This window comes from Lemur catta, chromosome 10 (assembly GCF_020740605.2).
Source record: "Lemur catta isolate mLemCat1 chromosome 10, mLemCat1.pri, whole genome shotgun sequence".
In the NCBI taxonomy this organism is placed as follows: domain Eukaryota; kingdom Metazoa; phylum Chordata; class Mammalia; order Primates; family Lemuridae; genus Lemur; species Lemur catta.
Window position 1 is genome coordinate 4,024,250 of NC_059137.1, and position 13,432 is coordinate 4,037,681.

At 37.8% G+C, this 13,432-nt stretch overlaps 1 protein-coding gene across 3 annotated transcripts in view; it reads left to right on the plus strand.

Annotated features, from left to right (window-relative positions):
• DDX31 (DEAD-box helicase 31) overlaps positions 1–13,432 on the plus strand; it is a 73,275-nt gene that overhangs the window by 1,424 nt on the left and 58,419 nt on the right. For all 3 annotated transcript variants that reach the window (XM_045563684.1, XM_045563686.1, XM_045563685.1), the window contains exons 2-7: positions 4,181–4,437; positions 4,543–4,618; positions 5,597–5,640; positions 6,773–6,843; positions 7,806–7,870; positions 13,221–13,265. In XM_045563684.1, coding sequence (XP_045419640.1) covers positions 4,181–4,437; positions 4,543–4,618; positions 5,597–5,640; positions 6,773–6,843; positions 7,806–7,870; positions 13,221–13,265 — 558 coding nt within the window. The remainder of the gene's footprint in view (positions 1–4,180; positions 4,438–4,542; positions 4,619–5,596; positions 5,641–6,772; positions 6,844–7,805; positions 7,871–13,220; positions 13,266–13,432) is intronic.

A 13,432-nucleotide genomic window follows, 5' to 3' on the forward strand; every position in this document is an offset into this window, starting at 1 on the left:
GGTCAGAACTCAGTAACTAACACATAGGCAATGTTTAATAAAGCTTTATTGAATGAATTGAATCAATAAATGTAGGGTATCTGTGATTGCTTGAACCACTGTATCAAAATGGGATTCATGAGGAGATGACAGGTGTCTGCAGTGGCCTTGGTCTACATTTTTGTTGATGTCATGAATGAGAACGATGGATATGCTGACCACATTTGCCAGTAGCCTGAACTTGGGATGGCTAGCTAATATATAGAAAATTTGGAAAGAAGATAAAAGAACCCCATGTACAATTCCCATACTTAGAGAAACTCTTGTTAACATTTTGGTGTATATCCTCCTAGAAAACAACTCAAAATAGGAATCCAACTACACATGATGTTTCCTAACCAAACAGGATACGATTAATAAATGGCGTACTTTACCATCAGGACCCTGAAATGTAGACTCGTGATACCTAGGCAAAGCCTAGTTCCCTCAGTGATCCTGGGACAGATTACCTCACATCTCTGCCTCAATGCTCTCATCTTAAAATGGGATGATAACCACTACCTGTATTGATAAATGAGATAATTCACTTAAGTACTTTGCATTCTGCCTGGCGTATTGTAACTACTCAAATGTTTGTTAATATTGAAGGCATGGCATCTTAGACTCTTAGAGTGGGATGGGCCCTAGAGATCATCTGCCATAATCCTCTCATTTTACAGGTGAGGGAATAGAGACTCAGAGGGAAGTGACTTGCTTAATGTTGCACAGCTAATTTTTAATGGATCTGAATATATCCTATTTCCCTCTGCTTAAATGCCCCTCATGAAGCTTTGCATCCTTGCCTGCCTTCCCTTGCCATAGGCCGTGTTAGTCTACATACTAGGTTATTAAGTATGGAATGTCCCATTGCCTTAAGTTCTAAGTTAACAGTTGGTATCTCTAACATTTCACTTTGACATTTCTTGTTTTATTTTTATTGTGAAGGTACATCCTCAGTCTTTCAAAAGCACAGTTTGGCTTCTGATTATCTTTCACTTTTTTTAGAGCAATTTTTGTGAAACCATGGATAAGTCAAAAATTCATGTTATTTTCGAATATGAGTTCCATAGTGGAACCAATGCAGTGCAGACAGCTAGAAATATCAACGAAGTGTTTGGGAGGGATGTGGCTAATGAACACACAGCACATCCATGGTTTGAGAAGTTCCATTCTGGTGATTTTAATCTTGAAAATGAGCCACATGGGTGACCTGAGACCAAGGTGGGTGGGTAATGATGAGCTGAAAGCTGTAGTGGAAGCAAATCCATCTCAACCTATGTGTGAATTAGCAGCAAGGTTTGACATTACTATTCTAACAGTATTGGGCCATTTTGAAACAAATTAGTAAGGTAAAGAAGCTGGTTAGATGGGTACCACATGAATTAAACCACTATCAGAAGAGAAATCATCTTGAAGCTTGCCTTTCTTTGCTGTCATGACAAAAAGGTGAACCATTTCTACACCATATTATTACATGTGATGAAAGATGGATTCTTTTTAACAATAGCAAGTGTTTGGCACAAAGATGAAGTACCGAAGCACAGTCCAAAACCAAATATTCATCAAAAAAAGTTAATGGTGTGTGTTTGGTGGTACAGCACTGGTATTATCCACTACAGCTTCGTGAAACCTTGGCTAGTCAATTACAACTGTCTACTGCACCCAGTTGGACAAAATGATGAGGATGATGGCAATTAAAGCGGCCGAGATTGGTCAATAGAGACAGGCCTATCCTCTTGCAAGACAACGCTCAACCACGTGTCGCATAAACAATGCAGGTCAAACTACAGAGGCTGGACTTGGAAACTCTCTGTCATCAACCATATTCACAAGACCTTTCAGCAACTTACTACCACTTCTTCCAGGCTTTGGACCACTTCTTGGAAGGAAAAATATTCATTTCTCAACAAGCTGTGGAAAATGCCTTTCATGATTTCATTGCCATACTCTGGGCTTCTTTGCTGCTGGCAAAAACAAGCTACCGATAAGATGGTAAAGCTGTGTCATAGTTTAGGCACATACTTTGATTAATTGTACTGCTTCTTGTTTGAGATATAATAAACTACACTTTTGATTCGAAATTGGACATTTCATATTTAATGACCTAATATCTTTTTATACTCCTGTAGTAGCCCTTTGCATATGCCTCCTCTATAGTCCTGATACAGGTTTTGATTTATGGTTTTATACTTCAGGGTGCCAGGAGAGCCAAAAATGGGGAACCTTGGCTTGACTGGGTAGAGAGAGGTCAGGAAAGGCTCTCGTGAGGATGGAGTATAAGTTAGCCAGCCAGTGGGAGGGTTGGAGTCCTAGGTGTGGGAGTAGCATGTGCAAAGACCCAGATGAGAGAAGGAGCATGGTACATTCTAGGGATTTAAGGAAGACCAAGGTGGCAGAGGGTAAAGCTGGAGATTGGTGAGATGGGCAGAGGTCAGATTCCGAGGGCTTTGTAGATTATTTTAAAGATTTTTAATTTTAGCCTAAGAGCAATGGAAAGCCTATCTAATATTGTGCTTAACTCTGAGTACTTCCTTTTAGAGAGAGGTTGATATAGGAGTAAAGGGATGATAAGGGATCTAAAATCTGTATCATGTTTGGAATACAGTCCAAAAAAAAAAGAAAAGGGAGTTATATGGTATATGAAGGAATGTTATGCACAAGAGGAAGTAAGCTTGTTCTGTATTGCTGCAGAAAGCGTACTTCAGACAAATAGCTATGACGTTCAGGGAGGCAGATATTGCCTCAATGTCATAAACAGCTTCCTAATCCCTAGAATTGGTCATGAACAGAATGGGCTGCCTCATGGGATGCAGGAGGTGTGCAGGCAGAGGCTGCAAGGCCACCTGCTAAGGAGTGTATAACAGAAATTCCAGGTGTGGTGGGAGTGGCCTTTAGGAGGTTTTATGGTCCAAGGGTCTGTGGGTCTATGAACCAGGTGACATTTGCAAATTTCTTACTGTCTTGCAAATGCGTCAACAGATGAGAAACGTCATCTCTTTCTTTAATCTGAAAATTCATAAACTTGGGGCTTTGTAAAAATAAATTTGTAAAATGAGGTTGGTATTTTATTAAGTATTTGAAGTTATATTTACTGAATTACTTATATAAAGGAATCCTTTGGTTGCCAGGAACAAAGAACTGTTGTTATTAGTAGGTTAGTCTGCAGCTGACACGCATGGCAAAGAAAGCCAATGTGTAAACCCAAGTCATTATTTCAAGCAAAGAAGAAAAGAACATATTCTAAGAGAAACTAAAACTCCAGAATAACAAGCACTGGCTACTTAAGGGATGCTCTTATATTCATTTGTAAAGCAGAAGAGAAGGCCAAAGAAAATAGAGGAATTGGATGTTTCGTCTCCTAGGGGAAGTTTGGACACCATGCATTTAACTGCGTTCATGTTATGGAAATAAGAAGCAGCAGTCAGGGGATAGCTAGTGGTGTGTACCCTGTAATCGGTGATCAGGTGAGGATTCGAAAGGCAAGGAGGTTTGGAAGTAATTATAATAGAAGTGATGGATGCAGCAGCATTTCTCATTTGGAATGGGAACGGCGAGTAGGAATTGTCTCCAGACCGCCTGAATCTGGAGGAGCAGCTTGAGGGGAGAGGATGACAGATCCAAGCACTAGGGTAGAAAGGTAATGAAGGCTTCTGCTTCCTGGGCATGAGCTAGGACGTGGCATCCCACTCATCCCTTTCTCCTGCCTAGTCTCCAATGTACTTTGCTCATGGAGAGAAAAGGTTTCATTTTCCCCCTACCCTTTTCTCCTTGGATAAATGGATTTCTAGGCATACGGATTGACTTAGTATGCACCCTTCACAAGATGGATTCTTGCTTCCCTTATAACAGACTCTGTTGGTTAACATTCATCTCAAAAATGTTTCTTCTTCATCCTCACTCTCGTCCTGGTTGATTTAATAGTTAAGATGAATGGTGATGTCTAGTGGATGAATGAGATTAGATTTTTGTCTTTTTTTTTTTCTTTTGGAAAAAGCTGAGTCAAAGATTCTAATTGCAAACCCTAAACTGTTGCTTGACATATGGGGCATAATGATCTCTGCGGGGAGAGATGCAATTCTGTGGGCAGTCAGGCTTCACTCTGAGGTCTGTCTTCATGGACTAATGCATCTCTTGTTGATTTTTCCTTTTGGGAACAACGCAGCAAGCAAAGGCTACCAAAAGAAAGTACGGAGCGTCCAGTGAGGCTCCCCCAGCAAAACGGAGGAATGAAACATCATTTCTCCCAGCCAAGAAAACTAGTGTTAAAGAAACTCAAAGGACTTTTAAGGAGAATACACAAAAAACGTTTTCTCCAAAGAAGTATTCACTTAGCACAAATGATAGAAACCAAGAGGAGAAACGGTGCATTAAGACTTCATCGTTGTTTAAAAACAACCCTGAAATTCCAGAACTCCACAGGTATGTCCAGGTGCAGATGCACTTCAGGAATAAAAGGAATTGTGTTTTGCATTTTTCTTTGTAAGTATGGGAACTGATGCCTGGGTTTTTGTTCATCGTTTGCAGACCTGTAGTAAAACAAGTGCAAGAAAAAGTGTTTACTTCAGCTGCTTTTCATGAATTGGGCCTTCACCCACATTTAGTAAGTATCTCTTAGTGTTTTATGGGTCAGTGTTTTTGGTGTGTTTGTTCATTTGCAATGTCTGTGAAGTGACAGTTCTAGGAAGAGAAATTAAAGAATGTTTATTTCTGCTCCAAGTTATCTGAATGAACTCAGATTGCTATGCTAACTCTTCTAGGACGATTCAAGTGTGCTTAGGTTACTGTTCACTGTTTCCTAACCCCCACTTGTCCTCCCCTCCTTTTTTTTTTTTTTTTTTTTTTAAAGAACTGAAGACTTTCCTCACCTAATGCAATTTAGGACTGGGACTTCGTTTATTGGACTTAACAGCTTCCTAATTACTAGGTATATGTGGTATTGAAGCCATTCACAGTAGAAGATGTCACAGTGACCATAGGAGAGGGAACTGTGTTGCCATCTTGCTGTTAGGGACGTCTACAATTTTAGAGATTTCAAGGAAGATGAGCCTATTTTAAAATGCATTTTCTACAGACAAATGGATACTTTTTTTTTTTTTTTTAAACTGTGAGTGATTTTTTCAGGATTATGAGTAAGGAGGAAAAAACTTTTAGGCAGTCTTGATTTCCTTTGCTCATGTGGTCATAGCTTACCTACCCCTTCTTTAGGGTACAGGTTAAAGCAGAGTTTCTCAACCTTGGTACTATAGACATTTTGGGCTGGATAACTCTGTTTTGGGAACTGTCCTGTGCATCATAGGATGTTTAGCAGCATCCCAGGGCTCTACCCACTAGGTGCCATTAGCATCCTCTCCCCCAGTTGTAACAACCAAAAATTTCTCCAGACATTGCCGCATGTCCCAGTGGGTTGGGAGAAATGCAGAATCACCCCCAGCAGAGAACCACTGGGTGGAGGAACTTAGTTTGATCTTGGTTATCAGTGTCATCCCAATATTTTCTTCTTTTCTGTGTCATTTCCATCAAATATATTTGTATCAAAAAATTTTAAAGAAAAATATTTATTTTTTGTCTTCTCTTTTAGATATCCACAATAAGTACGGTCTTAAAAATGTCTAGTATGACCCGGTAAGAGTTCCAAGCTAATCTTGATTTTCTTAGGGCTTAAGTGGGTATAACCAGATGAAATCTGAATTGTCTGTGGAGGGCAGAGCAAATTCGTGTCATGGCATTAGAAAAGAATGCTAGCTTATTGACCGTAGAGCGCTTGTCAGGTCACTTAGCCACTCAGTTTCTCCACCTGTTAAATGGAGGGACTGGGTTTCCATCCATTTCTGCCCTCAGCTCTGAAAGTCACAAGATGTCTGGTCCAGAAAGTGTTCTGCATGAGATCCACTATTGTCTGCTTCCCTGAAAATAATTTGACCAAAATATAGAATGTGATCGTGTCGTTTAGTCGTAAGAATTAGGGTCAACCAAAAAGACAGAAGTAAATGTTTGGTTGGATATAATGAGATACTGAAAAAATATTTGAAATGTTTGTTATAGTGATGACTCCTGGAAAATAGAAATAAAGAAGTAAAAGGTGTGGGGGGAGATAAACTTCCTTGTTTTGAGGTTGTATGTTTTAATAATGATCACTTTTTACTTATTAGTAAAAATTAATAAGAATATTGAAGAATAATTTAAGAAACCTCCCACCAGTTTTTTTTTGTTGTTGTTTTAAGAACCAAATTTAGATGATTTCTGTATCCTTTTTTTGTTGACTTTAAATACACATGTAGACATATATCTCAGTGTGTCCATAACCTATTCTCAGAGAACGGACAGCTGCTGCTGGCTATCTGGGTCATTTGCAAACTTCCTTTTGCTAATCTGCATGGAAATCTTTCCGTTATGTTTCATTGTGTTCCATATTCCTGTTACAGAAGGCAAGAGAGTATATGATACGCTTTTGTGGCAACTCTAATTTGCTGTCATGCCTTTGCAATGTTTCAAAAAATTAGTTTAATAGAATGGCCAGTCTCTGACTTGCCTCATCGTTTTCAGCTAAGTTCCAGAAATATAACTAGGGTTTTATCCTTTTAATCATCAAAAGTTTCTTGGCACCTTCACTTGAATGTTTAGGTAACTTCGAAGGTGGCAGTTGATAGACAAATAAAAGTATGGGGCGATTGCATTTTAGGTAGCCATTGTCTCTGCCTGTAAACATAACTGGGTAATATAGATAAGATGTGTTCTTTCTTTTGGGTGGCCCTAGTGTTCAGAAGCAAACTATTCCTGCATTGTTGGAAGGCAGAGATGCTCTTGTGAGATCCCAGACGGGCTCAGGTCAGTCGTCATTTCATCTCTGCCCCTCCTGTGGTACCCAGACCCATGGTCATGCAGTAGGTTTTATAGTAAGGTGCCTATATTGGTGGTGGTAGCTGTTTTGTTTTGTTTGGGGGAAGGAGGCCATGCTTGCTTTTGATTAGAGTCCTGACTTTGTTCACATAATGAAAGGAAGGGGGCAGTTGATGACACCATGATCAGGAGTGATTGGGAAGTCATCAAGTTCTGTCATTTCCTCAGAGTCTATTTCAGTGCTTTGCCAAGTCCCAATATCTGTGGCCAGAGCTGCCCATTCTCACTCTATTGGAGGATGAATATTTTTTCCTGGTATTAAACACAGTGAGTTCTGGCCTGAGCACATGCTGATTGCGTGGCAATCATTGTGCTTGAGGATGGAACACTGTTTTTGCTGTGTTCCAGACCAGTCTGGACTTGTTCTTCTGACCGTCATGTGCCCTTGGTGGCAGGTCAGCTGTTCTCCACTCCCACCAGCTTGGCCACCATTCAGGTAGCTGGAGACTCAAAGGTTTTGCCATCCTTTGGTTTCTTGGTCTGGGGTTCAGACTGGCTCCTAATCATATCAGCACTACAGAGGACATTTAATCAACTACTGAAGTTCATCTGAAAGGGTAGGGAGGACTTCAGAGGAGGAATTTTTAGCTCCTACAGACAATCATCAAGTTGAGCTTTTGTACAATTTCGGAAACACATTAATCTCTCTTAGTAGATGGATAAAGGAGCTGAAGCTTCAGATTTTTTAGAAGTACTGAATTTACAAATTAAAATTAGTAATTGTGGCAGACAGAGGTCCCTTTTTACCACTCTTGAATGTATGATGGGCAGTTTACCTCTCCCCAAAATTTAGTACTACCCAAAAATAAGAGCCTGTTTCCTTTATGTCCTTTGCTTTTCTTACATCTGCAGGGTCTGTGATTTTAACTACTTTTGCACTTTTTTAAAAGGTAAAACTCTCGCCTATTGCATTCCTGTGGTCCAGTCCCTTCAGGCAATGCAGTCAAAAATACAGGTGAGTGTAAAATATGTTTTTCTGTTACTGTTCATAGTACATAAGGAACCATCAGACTGAGCCGTGGTAGTAGTATCAGGGCTGACGCAGTCTGTTTTCACTTAGCATTATTTTCTCATGTCCTTTTAATTCAATTATTACATAAATATGTTGCATCTAAATACTGTGCCTGGAGTGAAATAGAATAAATACACTTTATAGTTGTCATAGTAGACATAATAGGGAGTATTTGTAAAATGCTCCCTATGTGTTAGACATCGTGCCCAGTGCTTTGCATGTGTTACCTTCATCCATCTTTAACTGCCCTCTGCCCCACCAAGTTGTAGGTGTTACTGTTATCCCAGCCTTAACAAAGAGAAACACAGGCTTAGGAAAGTTAGATAAACATGCAGTGACCTTAATTCTGTTTGGCTACAGAGACTGAACTCCTAACTCTGCACCGTGATTTTATGGTGAAGTTTAATTACTGGCTTCTGTGCTATATGGGGACTGTGTCTCTGTGTCTTGCAGCACCTAGCATGAGACCTCCTACAAAATTATTGCTCAGTAAATATCTCAAAATTATTTGATTTTGCAGCTGTCCATTTACGCTCTTGAGTCTGTTGTAAGTCTTGTAAAGAATTAAATTTAAACCTTCTGTTCTAAGTTCCAACGTGTTATTTACTTTTTACTAGGAAGGCTGAACTTTATATTTAAAATAGTGGTTTGTCGTTAATAGATGTGAAAATAAGCACCCAATTAGTGAGCTTGACAATTGGACTGCCTTGTTTTTAAGAATTTGTCTTTAGTTGTGAAACATGTTTTGTTAGTGCCTGGGCCAAAGAGTTCCCTAGGAGGCCAGTTGATCTCAAAACCAGTCCAGAATCCCACAAACACAGCCCTTATTATTTTCATTTGAGAGGAAGTGGTGAGGCCAGAAGTAAGGAATTAAAGTGAGTGCACAAAACAGATGAGAAGAGCTGGTTGATTGCTGTTCTTCTTGGTTTGGATATGCAGAATTAGGAGTGTATCAAACCTAACTGATATTTGAGAGACTAAATAATGGTATTAATGCATTATAGTCCATAGACTAAAGCAAATGTCCATGAGTCCAAACTGATAAAAATAAATTATTGAATAAATAAATAAATGGGGGAGAAGGAAAAGCCCTTCCTTATGGTAGAATTCCAATACATAAACATAGAAGTGATAGAAATAGAAAATCACCTTTTGGCACATGCCAGGGTAGTGTTGATTTAGGCATGAATTATCGTGGGTTCTGTTAATGAAATGAATGGATGAAAGTATGATAAGAAATGGGATACATGGTCTCAAAGTATCGCCACATGAGATACTTCTTAATTGCAAAGGGAAAAGCAGTAACCTGACAGTGGGGAAGCCCAGCTATCACTGCCTTAACCAGGGAAACAGTGTATCACCAGCAATGAGATATGTTGTCCTCATGTGCCTCTTGATATGGTGCACCGAGAAGGACACATCACTTCTGTGGTTTTCTTGCCAACAATGCATAACCTGAATTTAATCTTAAGGAAACACCAGATAAATCCAAACTGAGGGACATTGTACAAAATAACTGGCCAGTATTCTTCAAAAGGGTTAAGATCATAAAAGACAAATACTAACGAATACTAACAAATACCACCTCAGATTGAAGGAGATGTGACAACAAAATATAACATGCAGTCCTGGATTGGATACTAGCCTGGAAATAAGGACATTAACAGGTCAATTGATGAAATTTAAATAAGATCTGTAGCTTAATTAATAGTATTGAATCTGTTAATGTCCCGGTTTTGATAATTACATTATGGCTTTGATAAGTGATTGGGTTAAAAATTTGGGGGTCAATTAAAAAAGAAACCCAATGAAATCATCCAAATGATAGAACATGATATAGCCATTAAAAGCAACATTTTTTCCAATTACTATGTGTGAACTTGAGTAAGTGCTCTAAATTGACAAAGGACAGGTTACAAAACAGTATGTATAGTATGACTCCAGTTTCATAAATAATAATTGTGTGTATACATGCATGAAAAGGTTAGAAGGGTCCTTAGCAAACTATTAACATTGATTTTCTCTGAGATGGTGAGAATTTTACTTCCTAAAGGTAACTGATTTTGTTCCCCATTAAGTGCTTTACAGTGAGATAATTTGTCCATGGTACATAGAGGAGAGTAAGTGTAAGTTATTACAACAATCATGTTGTAAAGTATCATCCACTTATATACTCCAGCAGAACTTCTTACCTGTAGAGGGCTTTTTCTTTATACCAGCTTGGAGAGTTTGGGGATATTTGGGCTGGAATGGCTCCTACTGTTCTAGCCCGTCTCTCTCACTTCATAGATCTGTGAACTGACAATGAGAGAGATTACATGACCTACACAACAGTGTGTGGGGTGGGCAGCTGTGCTCAGATCCTGGGTCTGGGTGTGCTAGGCACATAACTTCATCTTCTGTGCCTCAGTGTCTCATAGTATGTGCTCATTACGTTTTAGCTGTCATCGTCAGTGTGATGTGGCTGCATTAAAGGGAAATGATTTGGTTTGCTTATATTCAGAACCATTAATAAGCCATGTAGGTTTTTTTGCTCAAATATTTTTAGTATCACTAACAGGTCATTCTATTAAAGTCTGAAATATTCTGTGGAAACACAGTTTTCCAAGCCCCAGTTTAATTCATTTATTTCAAGTAATATTCAATGTAGTCCCTTGGAGTTTGTTGTAAAATGATATGACCTGTAAAAAACTTATCCGGAGGGAGCAGCAAATTCAATGCACCCAACAGATTCTTAATTCTCACAGATTACTTTGGTAATGGCATGAGAATGGGCTGCTTTTTCTGTGTTCACACTCGTCATTATTTTGCTCCGATTTTTTTAACATCACATCCATCTTTCCTCACTTACTTGTGCTCTGTGAGGAATTGATTTTTTCTTTCTTCTTCTCTGTGTAGTAACACCTTTTGAAATGTCAGAACCTCCTAACGTCACACAGTGTCACATTGATACTGTTGTACTAACATATTTACCGTTCCTCACATGGGTTCAGCCTAGTCTCACAAAGTTGTTGAGTATAGATGACTCTGGTTTGAATACCAAATCCTTTTCTCCTTGTGGGTAAATGTTTACTCTGCAAAACATGAAAACCATACTTGTAATTGAATTTGCTACCAAATCTGCACTTAGCTTGTTGTTTTAATTCATTCATTCAATGTCTTTGAGCACTTTTGATGTGCAAGGCACCATTGGCTTGGGGGCCTTTATCAGATTAGTGTCTTCTATATTTTCATTAATATTTTTTAGATATAATATACTGTATATGTTTAAAAAATTCAGAGTACCAAAGATATATATATATATAGTGAAAAGTAAGTCCTTCTGCTTTCCCCTGGTTGCGTGGTGGTTTGCTTCTCAAGATGCAGTGGTTGTTATTAACAGTTTCTTATATTAATATGTCCTCTCAGGGAAATTCTTTGCATATCAAACAAATATGAGCATGCATGATTCCTCTTCCTCCTTTTATGTGAAGTCTTTGTTTTTCTGTTTTGCTTGGTTTGATACACAAATGGTTGCTTGTTATGCATGATATTCTGTGCCTTGCTTTGTTCCTATTACATGTTTTGGGGGTGGTTTCTTATCAACACCATATTGTGCTATCTTGTTCTTTTTAATGGCTGCCTAGTATTCCATTGTATGTGTGTTGCATAATTTATGGAATCATTCTCTTATCGGTTAGTGGAATTTGTATTACATCCAATATTTTGCTATAAACAAGGTTGTTATAAATACTCTACAGCTTATAAAATATTCTACAACTTCTTTATGTACACCTATGTATCTGCCTGAGAAATTCTCATAAGTGGAATTTGCATTTTTATTTTGGTAGATAATGTGTGTTTTTACCAACTAATGTGTGTTTTTATCACATTAGTGTGAGAATTGCTGTTTGCCCATGCCCTCATCAACATCAGCTGTTTAATTTGCTCATGTGATAGGAAAAATGCTATTAAAATGTAGCTTCCATTTTAATTTTTCTTAGGAGAAAAGTTGAACATCTTTTCATATGTGTAACAGCCATATTTTGAATTCTTATCTCCATAATTTAGCTGTTGTCCTTTCTCCATTTGTCTATTTGAGTTGTTGATCTTTTTTTTTTTTTTAGCTCTAATCCTGTGGCAGTTTTTTTTTAATTGAATTATAGGACTTCTTTATAAGCTAAGGAAATTAGCCCTTCATATCTTAGGTGAGGCATATTTTTTCCCCAGGTTGTCATTTGACTCTTGATTTTGTTAAGGTATTATTTTCTCATTCTGGAATTTTTAAAATTTATTAGTGTTTTCTTCTAGGGTTTCTGAGTTTTGTGTCATCCGTAAAAAGGCCAACTTAATTCCAATTTTATTTTTCTAACTTTATTTTTTCTCAAAAGACTTTTGAATAAACCATCTTTTCCTTACCAATGTAAAATGACCCTTATATTATTTCCTAAATTTCTGTGTGTATTTGATTCTATTCTAGACTCTTTGTGCTATTGTAATCTCTATTTATGTGTCCGCATCATTTTTTTTAAATTGCTGTAGCTTCAAAATCTTTCAATGTCTGATATGTTTTTCATAAATGCCTTGGTTATTTTTGTACATTTATTTGTCCATATGAACTTTGAAATCAGCTTGTCTGGTTATATGTATTGTTTTATATGTACGCATATATATGTATTTGTGGCATTCTTGTTAGAATTATATTACACTTACGGGTTGATTTAAGGAGATTTAGCTTATTTATAATACTGAGTCTTATCCAGGAATAGGATATATATTTCTACTTATTCAATTTTTATTTTATGCCCCTCAGAGGTATCTAAAATTTTTTTTCATATAGATTTTACACATTTTTTGTTAGGCTTATTCTTTTTATCTTTTTTGTTGCTACTATAAGTGTGATTTTCTTTTTTTCCTTCCATTGTATTTTCTCACTTTTTATATTGGAAGGCTATTGATTTTTATACATTAATTTTCCATTCAGCTACTTGACTAAATTACCTTATTTGTAATAGATTTTTAATTCTCTTAAAGTTTTTTTTCCTAGGATAAAGTAACATCATCTGCTAATGATGCTAATTTTGGCTCCTACTTTCCAATTTTATACATCATATTTCTTTGTTTTGTCTGATTGCTTGGGCCAAGACCTCTAGGACAATGTTCCAGAATAACAGGGTTAGTGGGCATCCTAGTTTTGCCCTTTCTTCACTGACAGTCCCTGTGATGTTCTAACTGGCCACCCTTAGGGCCTGCACATTTGGAGTCTGACCCTGGTTCGTTCCACTCATGGGATGTATTTTCTCTGTGTCAACAGCGCAGTGATGGCCCCTATGCTCTGGTACTAGTACCAACAAGAGAGGTGAGTGGGCTCACTTTTGGGTGAGTTTTAAGGATGTACAATACCATTGAATTTAAATGTTGTTTTATCATCTTTCTCCCTACTGCACAAACCACTGCATGCTCTTTTTTTTATTTGCCCATTTTTCTGGTTACTGTCAAGGAGAAAAATTCAAATACTCTTTGAAA